The sequence below is a fragment of the Crinia signifera genome, chromosome 9 (assembly GCF_055691185.1).
Source record: "Crinia signifera chromosome 9, ASM5569118v1, whole genome shotgun sequence".
NCBI classification, from domain to species: domain Eukaryota; kingdom Metazoa; phylum Chordata; class Amphibia; order Anura; family Myobatrachidae; genus Crinia; species Crinia signifera.
Window position 1 is genome coordinate 35,491,733 of NC_139225.1, and position 21,484 is coordinate 35,513,216.

Sequence of the window (21,484 nt, forward strand, 5' to 3'; positions counted from 1 at the left end):
TCAGCGCTTCAACCGTGGCGATTCTGATCTGCTCGTTAAAAGTCCCGAAAGAAGGCTCCTATTTAGAAGATTAGGTCCTTCCACAAAACAGAAATCCTGTGTGACAGGTGGCTGCTATGTTCTCCGTTGAAAAGTTGTTGCGTCGTCTCGGAATGTTTACTAGGAAATGGATGAGAAACAGCGCTCTCTAGTGTAATAAGTGGGTAGTCACACTTTTGAATAAAAGTAATGTGCGTACTGTGTTTTAGTGATTATTGTGCCCATCAGATTGATCTTTAAAACAATGGTTTACCAGGCTTCTACCCGGACTGCAAGTTGGACATTCCAGATGTCTCCCCACGAGTGCCAATGTGTAATCCGATCACATGTGCCCTGTGATTACATATAGGAAAGAAAAGCTCCAATTAAAATAAAAAAATTGGGAGTTTATTTAAGCAAAAAGCAAACCAGCTTAGACGACTAAAGTGCTGGGGTAGAAACAGGCTGCTCTCTACCTGTTTCGTCTCTTACACCCTGTAGGTATGGGTTGGACTTCATCTCTCCTGATGAAGTCCAACCCAAATCTGCATTGGTTCTTATCAAGGTCCATACACACTGGGCGACTATGCCCAGTGTGTATGGACAGCGATGATGCCAATCATCGCTGCAGGGAAAGCCGCTCAGTGCATACACACTGAGCGGCTTTCCCCCTGCCTGGTGCCGACGGAGGGGGCTATGTAAAGCCGTCCTGAAAGCCGCTCATCTTGTGGTATAACCTCAAACTCAAACTGGGTGTTTTGAGCGACTTTCAGCTCAGTCGCCCAGTGTGTATGGGCCTTTACAAACGTAGTAGGTGCTGAGCCTGGTTTTGGTGTTTTCCCTGACAAACAAATTCCTCTCCTGCGCCTGATGACAGAAGCCCTGAGACAGCCGCCACCGGCTCTCTCTGCTGCACTGTCAGAGTGAGGGATGTCACGTACGCAGAGTGGCGGTTCAGCTTGGTGTCCTTCAGAGCGAAGATGTGCACGGTGCCTTTATCGCTGGAACTACACAGGAAGGAACGGTCATGGCTGAAACTGATGCTGGGGAAACAACACATGGAATACAGCTCTATCATTAAAACTGATACTTTTTGCCATATTGTACTGCTGTTGGTTTGGTGTCACTGTGTTTGTTGGTTCAGAGTTTGTTGTATAGAAGTCTTCTTGTGTGCCCTCAATCCTTTTTATGAACTCAAGGGCGTAACTACCATAGGTGCAAGGGGTGCAGCTGCTATGGGGCCCAGAGCTGAAGGGGGCCTATCTTTGCTGTCTAAGTAATATGTTTTACATACAGTTATCAGTTGCTAAATAGGGGGCCCTTACAAACTTTTGCTATGGGGCCTACAAATATCTAGGTACGCCTCTGTATGAACCTGTCTCAGGGTAAATAATCCATGTGATGAGCCCAAAGCGGAAAACGAGCCCGAAGCGCTGCAAGCAGACACGGAATACACGTCAAGTAATCCGCGCCCCTTGCGGGGCACGCTGCGCTCGCCACGCTTCAGGCTCGCTTTCTGCAGCCCCTGGCGGAGCTCGCCATGCTTCAGACTCAGTGTCTCGCTGTGCTCGCTGCACTTTATAGAATCAACTTCACACCGGACGTGTATAGTGGGGGGGGGGGGGGTGCTAAATCGCATCACATGCAAGTCGTATGCAAATCTACACTAAAGTATCTAAAGTACCAACTTTTCTTACAATTTGACTATACAGTATAGTGAAAATCATAAGCCCAAATCGCACCATGTGTATGCACCTTTAGAGGTAGTAGAAACTGTGGGAGAAAGGTTACTGAGATAATAAATTCTGTTCATGCAAATGGTGCGATGCAGCATAGCAGCCATGTGTCTGAATTAGCAAGGACCGAGACGCCCACTATGTCCACAGACAAAGAAATAGCACTTGATGCGTCACACGTGGCACCATAGAAACCTGCAGCAGCCCTGTGGCAGGTGCAGGTTCTCTAAGTACGCACCCTCTCTGCAGATTTGTCTTTAGCCTCCTCCATTACCACCCAGTCATTATCCGGGAACACTGCCTACATGCCCAGTGTTTAGATTGTTCAAGAATCATGTATGCCCAGCAAGAAAGCAAACTACTTTTATGTATATATTTATATGGGGGTGTGGATGAATAGATTGACAAATGTGACAATGATCAGATAAACCAGTTAGAAGTAAAAAAAAAGTAAGTAAAAACAGTGTCTTTCTCCACAGGAGTCAGGGGGCGGTATTCAATGAGCCTGATTCGCCATGTTTTTATGGCGAATTTGTGCTGTTTGGCGAATTTTTTACAAAAACGGTGAATCACCCTATTCAATGACCACATGGCGAATACATTTCAAGGTTTTTTTCGCCATGATTCACCGAGTAGCAATCGCTATCTTTTTATGGTGAAGTGGAATGTGAACTTCTAAAATAAAGTGTTTTGTTTTTTACATTTGGTGTCTAAAAATCAGGAATTTTATTCTGAGGAGGGGCATGCTACTTTTATTCATGTGCTGTAAGCACATGAATATATATTTAATTTTCAAAAAAAAAATTATTTTTTTAATTTTATTTTACACAGCAGCCAGCAGGGGGCGCCGGAGCCGAGCCGCTCATTACATATTCATATATTCACTGCACTGCACGATCGGGTATAGTGAATATACACTCCCCTGCTGGCACCCCCGGGGGGCAGCCTGTGCTGCCTGGCCCCCGGGGAGCCCACCTGCCCCCCACAAACGTTCAGGGGCAGGCAGAGAGACTTCCATCTCTCTGCCTGGCACCCTCCTCAGGCTCCCTGCGGCAATCGCCGCAGGAGCTCATATTCGCCTGTCAAGGGCAGCGAGCCCCTGACACGTTGAATACCGGAGCCCGCTGGCTCCAGAACGTGGCGAATGTGCAGCGAATCCTAAAAAGGATTCGCTGCACCTCGCAGGTATTCACATTGAATACCGCCCAGGGTATTCCCCTGGATACAGCAAAGCAGCTTACAGGTAATCAGCAGCACAGTCTCCAAACTTTCTAAATTAGATTACTCATTCCGAATGGGACAAAAAAATACTAGAAATGGGTTTAGACCACGCTAGAGTTATTGCAAACAATGGGCCTTATTCTAGTTCACTCTTTCTGACAAATTCCTTCTTAGATGGACAAAACCATATGTACTGCAGGTGGGGCAGATGTTACTTGTGCAGAGAGAATTAGATTTGGGTGGGGTTTTACTTCAAAGTGAGATCTATATTGCAGTGTAAAAATAAAGCAGTCAGTATTTACCCTGCACAGAAACAAAATAACTCACCCAAATCTAATTCTTTCTGCACATTTTAATTCTGCCCCCTGCAGTGCACATGGTTTTGTCCATCTAAGAAGGATTTTGTCAGAGTGAACTAGAATAAGGCCCAATATGCCACGTACAGGTGTTTAATTATGTAATTTTTTTATGGATTCATATTTAGTATCATTTTAAGTGGTTGTTATTGGCATATTGGGCCTTATTCTATTTCACTCTTTCTGACAAAATCCTTCTTAAGCCCCCCCATACACGGTCCGTTTTGTACTTTTAAAGTACGTATCGGATCGCATGCCTTGTGCATGCACTGCGATCCGATACGATTGTGCAGCACATACTTTTTGTAACGTACTATGTGATGCGCGGGAGTGCGCATCGCATAGTACAGAACGGAGCCGGCAAAAACGGAGCGTCTATGGGCTCCTTTAGATGGACAAAACCATGTGCACTGCAGGGGGGCAGATGTAACTTGTGCAGAGAGAATTAGATTTGGGTGAGTTATTTTGTTTCTGTGCAGGGTAAATACTGGCTGCTTTATTTTTACACTGCACTATAGATCTCACTTTGAAGTAAAACCCCACCCAAATCTAATTCTCTCTGCACAAATAACATCTGCCCCACCTGCAGTGCACATGGTTTTGTCCATCTAAGAAGGATTTTGTCAGAAAGAGTGCACTAGAATAAGGACCATTGTTTGCAACACCTCTCCCGGAGAGGCCACCCAGAACGTATGCAACCCTGGATTATAGGTCTCTGACCTAAAAATAAACCTGGCCAGACCACCACAAAATTTGGTGCTCAGTTGCTCCCCCTGAAATGGAGTTGAATAGAGGGATATGACCAGGGCCGGTGCAAGGCACCGGAGCGCCCCAGGCAAAGTGTGATGGGGGCGCCCACCGGCTACATAGGAGGGGGGTGTCTGTGCCATCTGAGGGGTACCTGTGGCGCCCACAGCAACTTAGAGAGCCCCGTCGGGTGCCGCCGTCCAGCCAGGAGAGAGGGAGCCACCCGCTGTACCACCCAGCCGGAGTGAAGTGCTGCCTTCCATCATCATCCACCGGGCGGCGGCGTGGGAATTGCTTCTGATTTTGAAAACACTGGCCACACGCTGATTGGCTAAATCTCAGCAAATCATCGTGCAGCCAGTGTTTTCAAATCCAGAAGAGTACCGCGGGCGGCTCCCTCTCTCCTGGCTGGATGGGGGCACCTGACAGGCCTCTGTAAGTTGCTGTGGGCTCCACAGGTACCCCTTAAGATAGCATAGCATACTATTGTAAAGCGCAACAGAATCTTCGGCGCTATATAAGAAACTGCAAATAAATAAATAGCATGGACCCCCCTGCTGCATATAGGGGGGGGGGGGAGTTCACCTCTGCTCACCTTCGCTCACCTCCATCGGGGGGGGACCTGGCTGCTCCGAACTGCCACCCTCCAGTGGCCAGCGCCCTAGGAAAATGCCTAAAGCTGCCTAGTGGTGGCGCCGGTCCTGGATATGACTCCCCAGGCTCTTGCAGCAAGGAGGGATATGACTCCCCAGGCTCTTGCAGCAAAAAGGGATATGACTCCCCAGGCTCTTGCAGCAAGGAGGGATATGACTCCCCAGGCTCTTGCAGCAAGGAGGGATATGACTCCCCAGGCTCTTGCAGCAAGGAGGGATATGACTCCCCAGGCTCTTGCAGCAAGGAGGAATATGACTCCCCAGGCTCTTGCAGCAAAACTGGATCTCTCTGCCATATTAGGTGACTGTAAAGATCCATGTTCCCTAATCCTATACTAGAAAAGGGATGTGATGGCAGCAAATTATATTATTATTTTATTTATTAACAGTTTCTTATATAGCGCAGCACTTTACAGAGAATAGGCCAGATGTACTAAGCTTGAAAAGTGATAACTGGAGAGTGATAAACAGCCAGCCAATCAGCTCCTGCCTGCCATGTCACAGGCTGTGTTTGAAAAATGATAGGAAGGAGCTGATTGGTTGGTCGTTTATCACTCTCCATTTAATCACTTTTCAAGCTAAGTACATGTGGCCCAATATTTGATTTGAACATTCATATCTGTCCCTGCCCCAGTGGAGCTTACAATCTATATTCCCTACCACATGTACACGCACACATATTCACTCTAGGGTTTATTTTTGTTGGGTGCCAATTAACCTGTCAGTATATTTTTGAATTGTGGGAGGAAACCGGAGCACCTGGAGGAAACCCACGCAAGTGCTGTGAGGCAGTAATGCTAACCATTACACCATCCGTACTGCCCCAATATGACCACCCCTGTGCGTATACTGGGGCCTGATTCAGACCTGATTGCTCATCTGCAAATTTGCAGATGACTGTGAGTAGATGGCCCCACCCAAACAGAAAACCCGCCTCTGTGTAAATCTGTGAGGGAATTACGTAAATTAAGGAATCCTATATTCTGTCGCACATCCATACGCAATTGGGTTGGGATTATTTGTTCTACAGCATTATGGTCGACACCATTAGGTCGACATGGGAAAAGGTCGACATGGTTCTATGTCGACATGGTTCTAGGTCGAAAGGTTGTTAGTTCGACAGGTCGTTAGTTCGACATTGTCTAGGTCGACAGTCAAAAGGTCGACATGGGGTTTTTCAGGTTTTTTTACCTGAATGTCAACACAGTCGACATGGACATAGTTTAAAGTGCACCGCATCCCCTCGCATCGCTCACAAAGCATCAGGCACAGTCCCTCGCTATGCTAGGCACACTATTTATTCTCCCACCACGCTCTAGTGGATGGTAGGGCATGAATTACCACCTGTCAGCACAGGTTGGCTCAAAAAAACAGTGAAAAACTCCATGTCGACCTTTTGACTGTCGACCTAGACAATGTCGAATGAATGACCTGTCGAACTAATGACCTTTCGACCTTTTCCCATGTCAATCTTTTCCCATGTCGACCTAATGGTGTCGACCTAATGACTGTCGACCATAATGCTGTAGACCAAATGACCACATCCCATGCAATTAACTCACCATCTAATGATTTTCCAGGTCTGACCCTCCCACAACTCTGCAACAGAGACAGGCTGACAGGCGCTAGTGCTGATGTCACACACCCTCTCTTAAAACCCCTGGGCACACCTGAGTTTTTTTCAGACACTCACAGAAAACAGCAGGTGTCCACCCCAAACGCCTTTTTCCTGTCCATCAAATTGGATTAGATACTTTTTACTATTTCTGTCTCTATTGATCCGTACGCATGCACATTCGATAATCGAATGGATTGTGAATTTGCACAGTAGTAGTGATTTTGAATCGGACCCACAGTATGACCTTGCAAGCCATGCCGTCAAGCTCCCTAGCTTGACCTCAAGAATAGGAGCGTAGACATAAAAGATGGAGGAAGAGTAACTTAGTAGAAGATCAGATAAAACGAATAAACATAATGAAAAATATCAATCCACAATTACCGTTATGAAATCAGAGTTCCTGTCAAATGAGATCAGGGCACAAACAGTAGGACAGCTTAGCTTTTCTGTAAAGTGCAGATGCTTTGCAAACCAGCCTGCCCTCAGTCTGATGGAATTGTCTCCCAGGCAAGATGGAAAGAGTTTGCAAACTGCTTTGCGGATAAAGCATCCGCCATCTGGGATGGGATCTCCACTGTATTAGTGCCAAGCCTGCCAATGTATGCCAACAGTCTTCATGGACCAACTTTGACCATTTGGATGTAAAAGAAATTTGGCCAAATGTAATATCCTCTGAGTTTTTTTTTTTTTAAAGGGCAGGCATATCCAAGGCTGCCCCTTTAAAAACCATTGCTGTGTGCATCTGAGTCTTTAAATCCCACAACCTGTGATCTGGACCCTGCATCAACCAAGCTTCTAATAGGGTGTATGGACATATTCGGTATTGTAGATGCCAACAAACGTTGAATGCTCTTTGTAGACAGGCATTATTCGTGAACCAATTCCGGAAGCAATTGTTAGACCTCTTCTTAAAAACCTAATTTAGATCCCGACTGCATGACCAACTACAGACCGGTATCAAACCCATTTCTAGAAAAGTTTATTGAGAAAGTTGTTGCAAATCGACTGGAAAACTGTCTGACGACCCACGATATTTATGATCCATTCATCTTGATCCTTCGACATCTGCAGCATTTGATACCTAGCGGTTCCCAACCATTTTTCTCTCCCATACCCCTTGATTAGGCTTTTCATTTATGAGTACCCCTCCTCTCAATTTGACATTTCCACAGTAGTTACGAGTGGAGTGGAAGTGAGCGGTATGTGTGTCCTTATATTGAGGAGTAGTGTGCGGTGAGGAATCGGGTCCCTCTGTGTATGGCCACTGGCTGTGTACTGTCTCCAGGATCCTGCTAATGCCTGTAGGATTAATGTTGTTGCTTCCTCTACCTGTGTTAGCAATGGGCAGATGACCACTGATGTCTGAGGGCAGCGTGGGTAGCTCCTAGTGGATTGCTAGTCAGTCAATAACACAAGGAGGCACTGATGACGCTGCAGACGGAATCGGAAGTGACGAGACATGGTACATCTCCGTGACATCGGGAGAAGCTGACAGGGACGCCGTAAGTGCCGCCGTGAAACTACACAAGGATCGACATGATTCTGATATCAAGGTTTAGCACCAGTAGTCAGTAATATCGACTACTTACCGAGAGGCATCTCGGACCACTCTCCTGTCATTATGAAATTAGATCTCAACTCAGATAGGGGTCGAGGCATATGGGGCAGATGTATGAACCAGCGTTAAGTGCAAAAATGCACTTAACGCTGGTTAACTGGGGGGGATTACGATTTTGCTAATGTATTACTAGCGCACCTAACGTGCGCTAGTGACAGCCCACCGAGTTACGCTCGGCGGGGCTGTCCCCTACAATCCCCCCCAGGGATTAGCGGCCAGGGCGATGTATTAACAGCCTTCAAGGCGTTAATTCGCCCAGCCGCTTCGCCAGCTCAGGGCTAGCGTTGTCCTATCCCCCACTGTGGGGACAATGCTAGCCCTGCGTCTGGCTCGGGCTGCGCTGGAGATCTCGCGTTTTTGCGAGATCTCGCGCATGCCCAGAAAGCTGGCCGAGGGGGGGGGGGGGGGGGCGACGGCGAGTGCGCATGTGTGGGGCGTCGAGGGAGACGATAAGGAGAGCCGTTCACGCTGGGGATAACGGCTCTCCTTATCAGCTGGGATGGGGTTAATACATCTGCCTATAACGTTTGCCCGCTTCTCAACGTTATGCTGGCGAAGCGAGAATCGTTATTCGCCAAACGTTATAGGCAGATATAAACATCTGCCCTATGGAAACTAAACCCGTACTGGCTAAAGACACTCGGGGAAAACAGGGAGCTGGCTGAGCTCTGGCAGGAATACTTGATAAATAATAAGACCTACGAGAATGTTGGTATACGCCACGACGCCCTTAAAGCAGTTATACGGGGGACATTTATTAAAAAAATTAATGAAGTAAAAAGGTCCAGTAAAGTTAAAGAGAAGGAACTAGAGGAACTAGTCCAACAGATAGAGGCAGAATATGTTAAGTCACAATCGGCCTGTGACAGGGGACGCATGCTGAAGGCCCAGGAGGAGTGGGCTGAATACTTATATAGTAAAACAAAAAGGAAGTTAATGTTCTCTGGGCATCAGCAATACTATTTAGCAGAGACAGGGGGCAAGCAGTTGGCTTTCCTGTCACACAACAGCAATATAATAACTGGCATAACTAAACCTAACAGTGAAAAGTGTCATAGCGGTAGTGACATAACGGAGGTATTTGCCACCTACTATATTAACCTATACAAATCTCGGGTTACCCAGACAGAGGATGGGATGCAGCAATATCTAAGTCATGCGAACCTGCGAGCACTGACGGGGGAAGAGGCTATCAAGCTAGAAGAGCCCTTTACGCTACAGGAAGTCGCAAGCGCGATCTCGTCCCTCCCGGCGTCTAAAGCCCCGGGTTGTGACGGGATCCCGGTAGAAGTATACAAACAATATGCTGGCTTCTTTGTTCCATACTTAACTGACCTGTTTAATTTACTACCAGAATGGGGTACCCTCCCCCCGTCAATGCTTGAGTCTAGAATAATAGTAATACCAAAAAAAGACAAGAACTTAATGCTCCCTGAATCATATAGGCCGATATCCCTGTTGAATACAGACGTCAAAATCATGGCCAAAATTCTTGCGATGAGACTGAATTCTATTATAAATTTGAAAATCCACCCAGACCAAACAGGGTTCATGCCAGGGAGATCCACCACCCAGAACCTTCACAGATTATTCTATCATCTGCAGAGGGAACAGGGAAAGGTCTCGGGAGCCTTTGTTGTGTCCTTGGACGCCTCAAAGGCTTTCGACACAGTGGAATGGCAATACCTCTGGGCAGTCCTACATAGATATGCGGATCGAGATTTATTGCCTGGCTGAAATTGCTTTATGATGCACCAATAGCCAGAACCTCTGTGAACGGATACAGTTCAAACACCTTTAAGCTCTATAGAGGAACAAGACAAGGCTGCCCCCTATCACCGGCCCTTTTTGCAATGGCAATCGAGCCGTTAGCCTCCATGATACGAGCTACAGACCAGATAAAGGGGATAAAAATAATGGATCATGAGGACAAAATAGCCCTCTATGCTGATGACATGCTATTGTTTCTGGCTGACGCTGATGAGTCTCTACAGACACTGCTGAGGGTGGTGGACGACTTTGGTTCGTACTCAGGACTCAAAATAAACTGGGAAAAATCCAATATACTCCCTTTGTCAGGTTTAATCCTCCCAGCTCACCAAAACAGCTACCAGCTAAACTGGACCCTAAAATTCAAATACCTTGGGATATGGGTGTCCTCGAATATGAAAGACTATGGGGGTTATTCTAGTTCATTCTTTCTGACAAAATCCTTCTTAGATGGACAAAACCATGTGCACTGCAGGTGGGGCAGATGTTACTTGTGCAGAGAGAGTTAGATTTGGGTGGGGTTTTTCTTCAAAGTGAGATCTATATTGCAGTGTAAAATAAAGCAGTCAGTATTTTCCCTGCACAGAAACAAAATAACTCACCCAAATCTAATGGGCCCCATACATCAGCAATCACAATTTATGGATTTTCAGATATTGGGATATTTTGGCCAGATAAATGGATTTTCAGATCTATCCGACTTTGCCCACACATTACAGATTTTTTCAGTGATCGGCAGATTTTTCCATCTAAAGATTGCATCTTCATATCTGGAAATTGCCCCAATCGATTGTCATTTCAGCTGTTCATAATGTAAATAGATGAAGAAAACTAATTGGGAATGCCCACACATCTAAAAAAGATCTGCAGATAATACCAGATTATTAAGCATGTTTAAAAACCTGATTAAGCAATCGATTGGCGATTGTGATTGGGATTGCCAAAAGGGGGAGCCCACACATCTAAAATTAATTGTGGCAATCATCTCCATATCTGAAAATTGTCACAATTAATTGCTGATGTATGGGGCCCTTTATTCTATCTGCACATGTTACATCTGCCCCCCTGCAGTGCACATGGTTTTGTCCATCTAAGAAGGATTTTGTCAGAAAGAATGAACTAGAATAAACCCCTATGTATCACTTAATATAGACCCAATAACGGAGGAATTTAAAACAAGATCTAATATCTGGAAGAAACTCCCGATAACAGTTACTGGCCGCATAAACATGATAAAAATGATAATTCAACCAAAATATCTGTACGTATGGCAGAATTCACCAATATATGTTCCGAAAAGGTCTTTTTTTTTCCCATGTCACTTAAATTGATTCACTTAAATTCACTTCCCCCTATGGGACACTTAGTGCACAATATTAGGCACCCAGCATTTGATGTGGCACATGTAAGCGTTACTTGAATACTGTAATCTTCTTGTTGTTGTCTACTGTGAATAAATATTCTATGTTCGTTTAAAAAAAAAAAAAGAAACTACACAAGTACCCAAAATATTTGCGGATGTAGCCAGAATACCTACGCTGTCCATACACTGTGTATGGACAGCGACGATGGGGACTATCGCTGGGCTGACAATCACTCAGTGCATATATACTGATGGATTTTTGCCTGTTTAAGTGATTTTCCTGGGGGTGGATGGTTTTCTATACAGTAGCAGGACGCTATGGAAAGCCGTCCACCCCTCCGCTCATCTGCTGGTCATACCATCAGATGAGCGCCGGTGGCCAGCGATGATGCCGGAGCATGCAATAGTGCTCTCATCGCCGGACCATACACACTGGGCGGCTTGTGAGCTGAAATCAGCTCAAACAATAGTGAGCTGCTTTCATCTCAAAATCTCCCAGTGTGTATGGGCCTCGAATGTAAAGACGCCTGCTTCTCACATATATAAACCTCTATATAAATATAATGAGGTTTTGCAACCTCTGTATACAGTACATTCCCTATGTCACTGCCACCCCTTGTCCCTCCCCCCACCTGTTTTAAAGGCTCAGCATTCAATCTGTGGTAATCCCCTGGTGGAGGGAGGGATGAGGGACAAGGCTCAGGGAACCCAGCTTGATCTGGGCACTGCTGGGCAGGGTGCAGCAAAAGATGGAGAGAAAAATGCCCCCCTTTTTACCACCAGGTGAGTTCCCCAAAGATGACACAGGTACCCCATTCTCTGCATAACTCTGACTCAGCCTATCACACTTTGCCTATAGATGATCTGTTGCACTTGCATGATATACCAGCTGTACATCTGTCCATCCACTAATCTCTGTATCTGCCGTCTCCTCTGCAGCCTAGGAGTGAGGAAGAGGAGCGATGCACACAATGCTGGGGAATCACTGAGGTCCAGGGCTGCTGGACAATTGGCAAAGAGTCCGGATGAGATTTTGATGACTGACTACGGTTCCCAAAACAGCCTGATTCCCATTCTGTGAGGAGATGTCAGCGGAGTCAGAGGAGAATGGGAAGGGTGAGTCAGGCCATTGTCACTGAGTGGATATAGGCTGACAGCTGTAAGACAATAGTGCCCAGTGGAGAGGAAACTCATATGCAGTCATTGTTTCCAGGCCAAAACTGTTTAGCTCAGCAACAAGTGAGTGACATCCAAGTATACAGTGAGATTACGCCACATAATCAACTTAAATGAGTTTCCGCTGCTATTATAAGAATTGCACTGGCTTGCATGTATGTCATGATGACTAAATATTCATTCAGTGTTACATCTATCTATCTATCTATCTATCCATCCATCCAGTGGTATATGTTTGTCCCAGTTGCCCAGAGGCAAGATAAACATAGATGATTCAAACCTGCATGGGAGAAGTTCCCCTTGGGAGTAGGAGCCCGGTGGCAGATGACTCCATTGTCTCCCAGAGTTACAGCTCTGTATCTATCTGTCTATCTATCTATCTATCTATCTATCTATCTATCTATCTATCTATCTCATAACCATTTATCCCTATCCTTTTTCTCACTGTGAGTAAAGTTTCCCATACACTTAGCTGAGGTATCGCATGCAGCCTCACACACGACACCTTGGCTACAGCCTGCCGCGGAACCGATGGGCTTCCCAGCTGCTGGACCGCATATGATACATGGTACGCTCTGATTTGGCATACGATGCATCGTACGCAATGCCCTTGACTGCCACAGGATCCAACAAATCCTTGTGGCAGGCATGGTAATCTCCGGATACAATGCCATGTGCACAGGTCTGCGCATCGGATCCGGAGGTAAAAGACATATTATATGGCATTTTTCAAACAGTTTATTGGCCCGATGGTTGAAAATCATGTGAAAAATGGCCATAACGTATAATTGTAGGTGTATTTTACATGAATATAAAATAAAATGGCCCTCCACTCCCCCAGAGACAGCCACCGTACAGCACATTTATTTTGTAATAAAGCTGTTTTTTTGTTTTTTGCCATGTTAAATCCATCCAGGCCCTGCTCCGCCGTATTCCAGTGAGGAGGCGGAGCCTTTTATGGAAACAGCGGAGGCGGTCCTCACTTGTTGGCGGTACTCCATTGATGGGGCGGTGATGAATGGAACGGATACACTAAACTCCACGGCTAGTTCCCAGGCACTCAAGAGGCGCCAGCAATACAGCAAGCACAAAAGTCAAGGAGGCAGCGGGGTCCACAGGAATCCAAGAGCCCTTTTTTGTTTGTACCTCAACAACCCTATCCGGAGGGCCTGTATCAGCATTGTAGAATGGAAGTATCCTTCAAAAGGTTTTATATGTTATGCCTCCATTCAATATTCTTGACCTTGTATATGGAACATATCAAGCCATCTTGAGGTGGCGGGCAGTAAATATAATATATTGTAGCTTACATGTAATTGCCTATTTATTTTATTTATAAATAAATAATATATGTATTTAAATATTCTTATTCGGCAATACTTAACCCTGCTGAGACCCGGGTTGTCACTGCTCACACAGGACGCATGGAGATGATGTCATCTCCTAGTGCTCCTGAGTCAGTCAATCAGCAGTCTTTTACGCATGACCTAGGTCATTAATGAATAACCTTGGTTTCTACACTGGCTTGCACCTGCAATAACCCAGAATCTTGGTTCTGTGTGATAGGGGTATATCTGTCATTTTATAGTTAAATGAATGCTAGAAGGTGATGCGTTGCTATGGGCAAATTCTCCACTTTACCTATTTTAAAGGTTTGACACTGTCTCACAATACTGGGGTCATGGGGTTGATCCCTACCATGGCTCTAAATGGAATTTGTATAATCTCCACGTGCTTGCATGGGTTTCCTCCGGGTGCTCGATAACTGGTAATAAATAATCAAAAATAATATATCTCTTCTAAATACTTATAGAGGTAAAAATTGCACATTTTAAAAGCAACAATTTTAAATAAATATCTAAAGGAGACACTCTAGGAATAAATGTTCTATAGTCTTTGTTTTTTTTCCATCTTGACTGTTATTTTCCTTGACACTTTTACCTCAGACCTTTCGACATCCTCATCCTCATGACCATTTTTGCAAACTGCGTGGCGTTAGGTGTCTATATCCCTTTTCCTGAGGACGATTCGAACATAGCCAACCACAACCTGGTAAGGTGCAACGATCAGGCACCGGAGCGCCCCAGGCGAGTCGGGGTGGGGGCGTCCCGGTGCCAGGGGGGGGGGGGGGGGGCGGTGGTGGTGATACCTGTGTAAAAAACTTGCGGCGCCGGCATCCCTGCAGTGCTGGAGCGAGCAGGGGTGTCCGTGCCGCGGGGGTACCTGAGGCGCTGTCATTGTGTATAAAGCTGGCGGCGGCAGGCGGGGTCCCTGCAGTGAATAGAAAATAACTAGCGCTATGCGCGCGGCGGCGCGGGAAGCGCTAGTTATTTTCTATTCACTGCAGGGACCCCGCCGGCCGCCGCCAGCTTTATACACAATGACAGCGCCGCAGGTACCCCCGCGGCACGGACACTCCTGCCCGCTCCAGCACTGCAGGGACGCCGGCGCCGCAAGCTTTTTACACAGTTCGCTAACCCTCCATGCTGGGGGTGAGGGGCGAACTGCCGCCCTCCAGGTGTCGGCGCCCTAGGCAAATGCCTAGAGCTGCCTAGTGATGGCGCCGGCCCTGGCAACGATCAGTGGACACTGGGTTTACTCTTATATGCCCTTATTGTGGGGCTGCCTAAAATACCTATTTTAAAGTAAAAAAAAAAAAAAAAGTTTGCAAAAGTCCAAAACATTTGCTGTTGGCGCTTTTTTCTCCTTTCACTAATACGGGTATTCCAGACCACGGGCACACTAACAGTGCAGCTTTTATTGATATCCAGGCTTCAGCACAGATGGTAAATCAAAATAAATCCGATACTAATGAAGTCACCTGTGCTCAAGCCTGGATATCACTAAAACCTGCACTGTTGGTGTTCCTAGAGGACCGAGGTTGGGAATGCCTGCATTAATACATTTCAAACGTGGCTCCAGTGGCGTTTTATATAGGGTGCAATGTGCGTGGTGAGGGCCCCCCAGGGGGTCCCTCACTGCACACACAGCACACATTTTTTAATACTTACCCCCTGCAGTCCTGCGATGAAGGCAGCGCCATAATCACCGCAAAAATGGCCGCTGTGCCATTTTTCTGGAGGTCTGTGCATGTGTGATAGTGTGTAAGTGCTCAGATTCTATTGCGCTGGGACGCTGCTCCCGGCAGAGAGGAGGAGGCCCAGATGGAGGAGGGTGCAATGAGTCGCCTCCTCTCTTAAAGTGCCCTTGTGTGGCTTTGCAATTTTGTTTAAAATGATCTGTTGCCTCACATGAGAAGAAAGAGAGATCAATGTGGTGTCATCAAAGTCTCAAATGATATAGGGGGAGATGTACCAATCCTTTTAGAAAGATAAAAGTTGCTCAAAGCAACTAATCACCTTCTGACAGTTTTTTAGCACGGGGGAGATGTATCAAGCAGTGCATAGAATGTAGATGTTGACAAGCATAGAAGTTGCCCATAGGAGGCGATCAATTTGGAGGTACATTCTAGAATCTTTTTCCCTTTATAGCGCTCCAAGGCTTGATACATCTCCCCCATATCGCCTGTATCATCATTTGCTTTGTCCTGCTTCTAATTTTTCTGTTAAGATTTTTTGCTGTTGACCAGCTTTATTATTCCATTGAAATAACAAAGTACAGCTATAAAATTTATTCGCACTACTTACTGGGCTCGGAGCAGAGTTAAACATTAGTAGTACCCCTTTCAGATCGCCAAATCAACCCAGGTTATTGCCGTGTTAAGGCGGGTTGACCTGCGCTCTGAAAGCACCACTGCCATGTTTCCTGGGTCACTACTACGGTTGGAAACGGCTGTGACCCTGGTTGCTGTTCAGTTTGAATGGGTAACCCAGGTCAAGCGACCCGGGTCCCGTTCACAGTATGGAGGAGGCAGCGCTTGGAGACAGCGTCAGTGACATTTGCAGTGTGAAATGGGTATTGCTATTCTATGATTGCCAACATGGTCAATATCGACATTTCAATAATGTTGACATAGTAACTGTTGACATTGTGCTGTTGAGATTATTTCTACATCCCCACCACGGTAACCCCTGCCAAGGTGTGATTATCTTTCCTTGCTAAGTGTATCCTTATGGCTTCATAATGGCTGCTCTTCTAATGGGGCCTACACACGGGGTGATTTCAGGATATTTTCTCGGCAATCTCACTAGATCGCTTACAAAATGCCTCTAATCGCTCTGTGTGTAGGGGCCATATCGGTAGCGATGCGCGACCACACGCATCACTTTTACCCGGCGATTAATATCCAGCATGCAAGATAAATCCAGTTAATTGCTAGGCCAGGCCAGTGTTCTCATCAGAGAACACTGGCCCTGACAGATCACTCAGCACACAGAGCTGACACATCGCTCAGAACACTTCAGCATCTCCCCGTGTGTAGGCCCCTTTAGATTATATTCTGTTTGTGCTCTATAGTCCCTAGGTTTAGTGTGTGTTTTTGAGGAGAGACCATTTTTTCACAAATGGAGACTTCAGAGCATGGATTTAGGGACCTTGGACAGGGCAATCTGAAGACAGCTGGATTCCCCTCCCTCCTGCTCTGAGTTATACGCTAAGCTCCAGTGGTTAAGGCTAATTTTAGACTGTTCAACCAGTAATGAGTTTTAATCCGTCACTATGGGCTTTCCCTAGAGGAGGGGTAGGGGTTCCCCTCTACGTGAAAGAGGCTGTACCACGTGAGACAGGGATTTATCACAGGCTTAGATGGAAATGTGGAAATCTAAATGTTGCTGCCTTTACTGCTGTGTATATTATTATTACGCATTATTTGATATATCGCAGGACATCAGCCGCCTGCACAGTTCTCAGCCCAGACTGCAGGGTAGGAATCATTTCATGGTTAGCGACCATCGAATGATTTTGGCCACGCACGCTACCCTGCGATGGAGGCAAAACATCCATTCGCTGTCCGGTGGGGATATTAGCATGGTGGCGGCCATTCGTATGCCCGGCGGGTGGCGTTAGAAGGCTTGCTAAGCAGCAAATTCCCCCTGTTTAGCGAGCCAACCAGAATGACCCCCAATGTATCTTTTCCAAAAAGCGGCAATAATTCATTCATCTGAATTTGAGTTTTTGTTTTTATATGTGACGTTACCTAGGAACAAGTGGAGTATATCTTCCTCATCATCTTCACTGTGGAAAGCTTCCTGAAGATCATTGCTTATGGACTAGTCATGCACCCCAGTGCCTACATCAGAAACGGGTGGAACCTGTTAGATTTTGTCATCGTTGTTATTGGGTGAGGAACCATGCTGAGATCCGGGCATCACATTCTGTGCGTCTTACCCACTGCTTACGCTGAGTCTGCTGTTTGCTTTGTATTGCAGGCTCTTCAGTGTGATCCTGGAACAGTTTTCGCACAAGCAAGGGGACGCACATCATATGAGTGGGAAGCCTGGGGGGTTTGATGTGAAGGCGCTGAGAGCATTTCGCGTACTGAGACCGCTACGACTTGTTTCGGGTGTTCCAAGTAAGATTGGTTTAAAGTGCAATAGACTGAAGCCTGATTTGAAGGTGGACGCAGCGCTGATGTTTGTGCAGTTGAACGATTTTTTTCTTCTTCTGTGTATGTGCAGCAATTGATCAGTGACTGCGGATATTGGGCAGTATGTTCTAACATCCACTGCCCCTCTTCGCCGGCTGCTGCATCCATACTAATCGCATATGCATTAACATATACGTTTAGTACCGCAATGGTGTATGGCCATCTCAAGTTCTTTTTGCACACTGAAAAACTCCTGCTACTCATTTTAATTGCACTTGATAAAGTAAACACAGTGGTAGATTTGGGGGTACTCCATTAGGTGCACATTTTTACGACAGTCAAAAAATTGCCTCTTTTCGACGATTTTAGGTCAAATTTATATTTAACCTATTCAATTATAGTGGCGATTTTTGACTGACAAAAAAATCGTGGATCGGCGAATTACTCTCCTTTCCACATGTTTTATTCGGTACTTTATCTCTCTACTTTCACAAAGTTCTTCAAAGAACACAAAAATAACAAACATTGGTCCAAGTTTGGATAAATCTCCCCCAAAGGCCATATAGATTTGCAGAATGATGTATTGTTGATATATTTATGCACTGAATTTTATACAACACATACAATTTGGGGGTTATTCTGGTTCACTCGCAAAGACACAATCACTCTCAAATGGTCAAAACCATGTGCACTGCAGGTGGGGCTGATGTAACATGTGCAGAGAGAGTTAGATTTTGGTGTTTTATTGTTTCTGTACTGGCTGCTTTATTTTTACACTGCAATATAGATATCAGTTTGAAGTACAAACCCCACCCAAATCTAACTCTCTCTGCACATGTTACATCTGCCCCACCTGCAGTGCACATGGTTTTGACCATTAGAGAGTGATTGTGCCTTTGCGAGTGAACCAGAATAACTCCCTTTGTACACAGCACTGTAGACATATAATTAGTTTTCCCGCCCAGTCCATCTATCAATGTAATTTCTGGTGGCAGTCAGGCAATGTATTTTACCTCTAAGCTACTGTACTACAGAATATACCCCTTATATCGCCACCAGTGCTTTGTGTTCCACAGCTAGTTCTGTGTCCTGTTGGTAGATGCAGAGTTGCATTGCACTGCATTGTGTTGTTGTTGTGTGTTTGGTGTCATTCTCACTTTTGCTGTTGTGCCTTGCAGGTTTGCACATTGTATTAAATTCTATAATGAAAGCCATGGTGCCCTTGCTTCACATTGCACTGCTGGTCTTGTTTGTCATCATAATTTACGCCATCATCGGTCTGGAACTGTTTATCGGACGTATGCACAAGACCTGTTTCTACCTTGGCTCAGGTAACCTTCATTAAAGTTTTGAGTTTTGAGAAGTGTGAGAATGTGCCCCTAGCAACCATCCAGATTCTTGTTTTTATCCTCTAGAACGGGGATTTACAACCTTTTGCAACAACCTTTTTGGCCAGCACGGACGGTGTAATGGTTAGCATTACTGCCTCACACTGCTGAGGTCTTGGGTTCTATTCCCCCATTGCCCTAACTGTGCAGAGTCTGTATATTCTGCCCGTAACTGTGTGGGTTTCCTCCCACAGTCCAAAAATGTACTGTTAAGTTAGTTGACTCCCAACAGCGGCACACTGAACAATATTAAATTACTAAGACATACTGGTCCCCACAAGAAAAAAAAAATACCCATTGGCTCCCACATGAACAAACAATTCACATTAGCCCCCAGATTTACAAAAAATCATTCTTACTGTTCCCCAAAGAACACAAAAATAAAAAACATTGTTCCCAAATAAACAATACAGGGTCCGTACCAGGCGTATAATGCTTGCAGAACACAGAAGAGACCTTATGCCAATGCCAAGTGTTTTCAGTGTGGAGTGTCCCAGGGTTTAGAGTTAAAACCGTGAAAATCTCATGTCAACCTTTTTACTGTCGACATTCCGACCCTGTCAACCTGAGGCATGTCGACCTATTTCATGTGCCGACCTAAGCCCTCTTGACCTTTAGTGATCAACCTAATGTATGTCGCCAGAAATGCTCTCTGCATTGTATAACTGTCACTGATTCTAATTCTATGTATTATATGGCAGTCACTGATATGGCGGGTATTAATGTTCTCTGTTTTATATGGCAGTCACTGTGATGCTCTCTGTATTGTGTTGCAGTCACAAACTCTCTGTATTATATGGCAGGTATTTATGCTGAATGCCATGGCTATCACTGTTGCTCTTGGTATTATATGGGGGGGTCACCACTTCCATATAAGCGGTGACCCCTCAATAATACCACTTTTCTGTATTATTTGATGATCAGTATAATGTTATTTTTATTGTATGGATGCCATTGATGCTCCCTGTATTATATAGAGACCATTGATGTTCTATTATATGACAGTTAATGATCATTGATCATCTGCATATTACATGGCAGTTATTGACTGGGATGTTCTCTGTATTATATAGCCATCACTGGGATGTTCTCTGTATTATATGATGACCAGAAATGCGCTCTATGTTATATGGCGGTCATTGGATGTGTTATATGGCGGTCATTGGATGTATTATATGGCAGTCATTGGATGTGTTATATGGCGGATATTGGATGTGTTATATGACGGTCATTGGATGTGTTATATGACGGTCATTGTATGTATAATATGGCAGTCATTAGTTGTATTATATGGCGGTCATTGGATGTATAATATGGCAGTCATTAGATGTGTTATATGGCGGCCATTGGATGTTTTCAACATGGCTTCCACTGAGTCTTTGACCCATGTGTCCAGGGGTATATAGGTACACATATAGACATGTGACTTTCTACGTTCAACTGTATATCTCCCCCTCGGCATATATGAAATGCTCATCAATTCATCTCTCAGTTGAAAAAAAAAAAGGGAAAAATAATGTTGCACTCAAAAGTCAAAGAGACAATTGGTCATAACATTGTAGTAAACTCTTCCAGTGGATCCAGGCATTGCTCCATAATAGTGTACAGTTATGGATGGGGTTCTCCAGAATGTGTACTTTTGATCATTCGTTCCTTTTTCACTTTTGAATAAAAACTATATGCACAATAACAATATCGTTAATGATATTATCATCCACATCATCTAGTGCACGGGTGTCAAACACAAGGCCCGCGGGCCAAATCCGGCCCGCCAGACCTCGTCATGTGGCCCGCGCAGGGGCAGTGTGTCTAAAACAGGAGTGCTGCGGGCCGCGTCCACGTCCGCGGCCGCCTTACCTGTTCCTCCACTGTCGGAGGCCATGTTCCTGTAGGCACATATGTATGCGGCTACACAAACATGGCCGCCGGCCTCCACGGCTACGTGGAGGAGGGCCCGGCCACCTGTTCCCTCTGATGCCTGGCAGTGACAGACACTGGGTGGGGACGTCATGACGATGACGCCGCCCGCCCATGCGTCTGTAGAGAAGTAGGAGCAGGCAGGGAAGCTGGACTGGGAGTCGGGGACAGTGTGGCCGCAGCAAGCGGTGAAGAAAAGCTGGAAGCCGCAGCAGCTGCAGGACAGACGGAGAAACAGTAAGTGAGGATGAGGATCACACTCACAATAAAAAAATATATATATCTGCTGTTTCCTGAGGTGTCCCCGTGTATAATAATAATAATGCCATGACACCACAGGCTGCTCCTCCTGTATAATCATTTATGTGTCATGGCATTACTTTTATTATATTATACAGGGGGAGCAGTCTGTGGTGTC

General features: G+C 45.6%; 1 protein-coding gene across 3 annotated transcripts in view; it reads left to right on the forward strand.

Annotated features, from left to right (window-relative positions):
* Window positions 1-6,288: 6,288 nt before the first annotated feature.
* CACNA1F (calcium voltage-gated channel subunit alpha1 F) overlaps window positions 6,289-21,484 on the forward strand; it is a 104,317-nt gene continuing 89,121 nt past the window's right edge. For all 3 annotated transcript variants that reach the window (XM_083158817.1, XM_083158818.1, XM_083158819.1), the window contains exons 1-7: window positions 6,289-7,851; window positions 12,040-12,216; window positions 13,193-13,469; window positions 14,223-14,328; window positions 17,376-17,515; window positions 17,604-17,746; window positions 18,940-19,092. In XM_083158817.1, coding sequence (XP_083014943.1) covers window positions 12,186-12,216; window positions 13,193-13,469; window positions 14,223-14,328; window positions 17,376-17,515; window positions 17,604-17,746; window positions 18,940-19,092 — 850 coding nt within the window. In that variant the 5' untranslated portion in view covers window positions 6,289-7,851; window positions 12,040-12,185. The remainder of the gene's footprint in view (window positions 7,852-12,039; window positions 12,217-13,192; window positions 13,470-14,222; window positions 14,329-17,375; window positions 17,516-17,603; window positions 17,747-18,939; window positions 19,093-21,484) is intronic.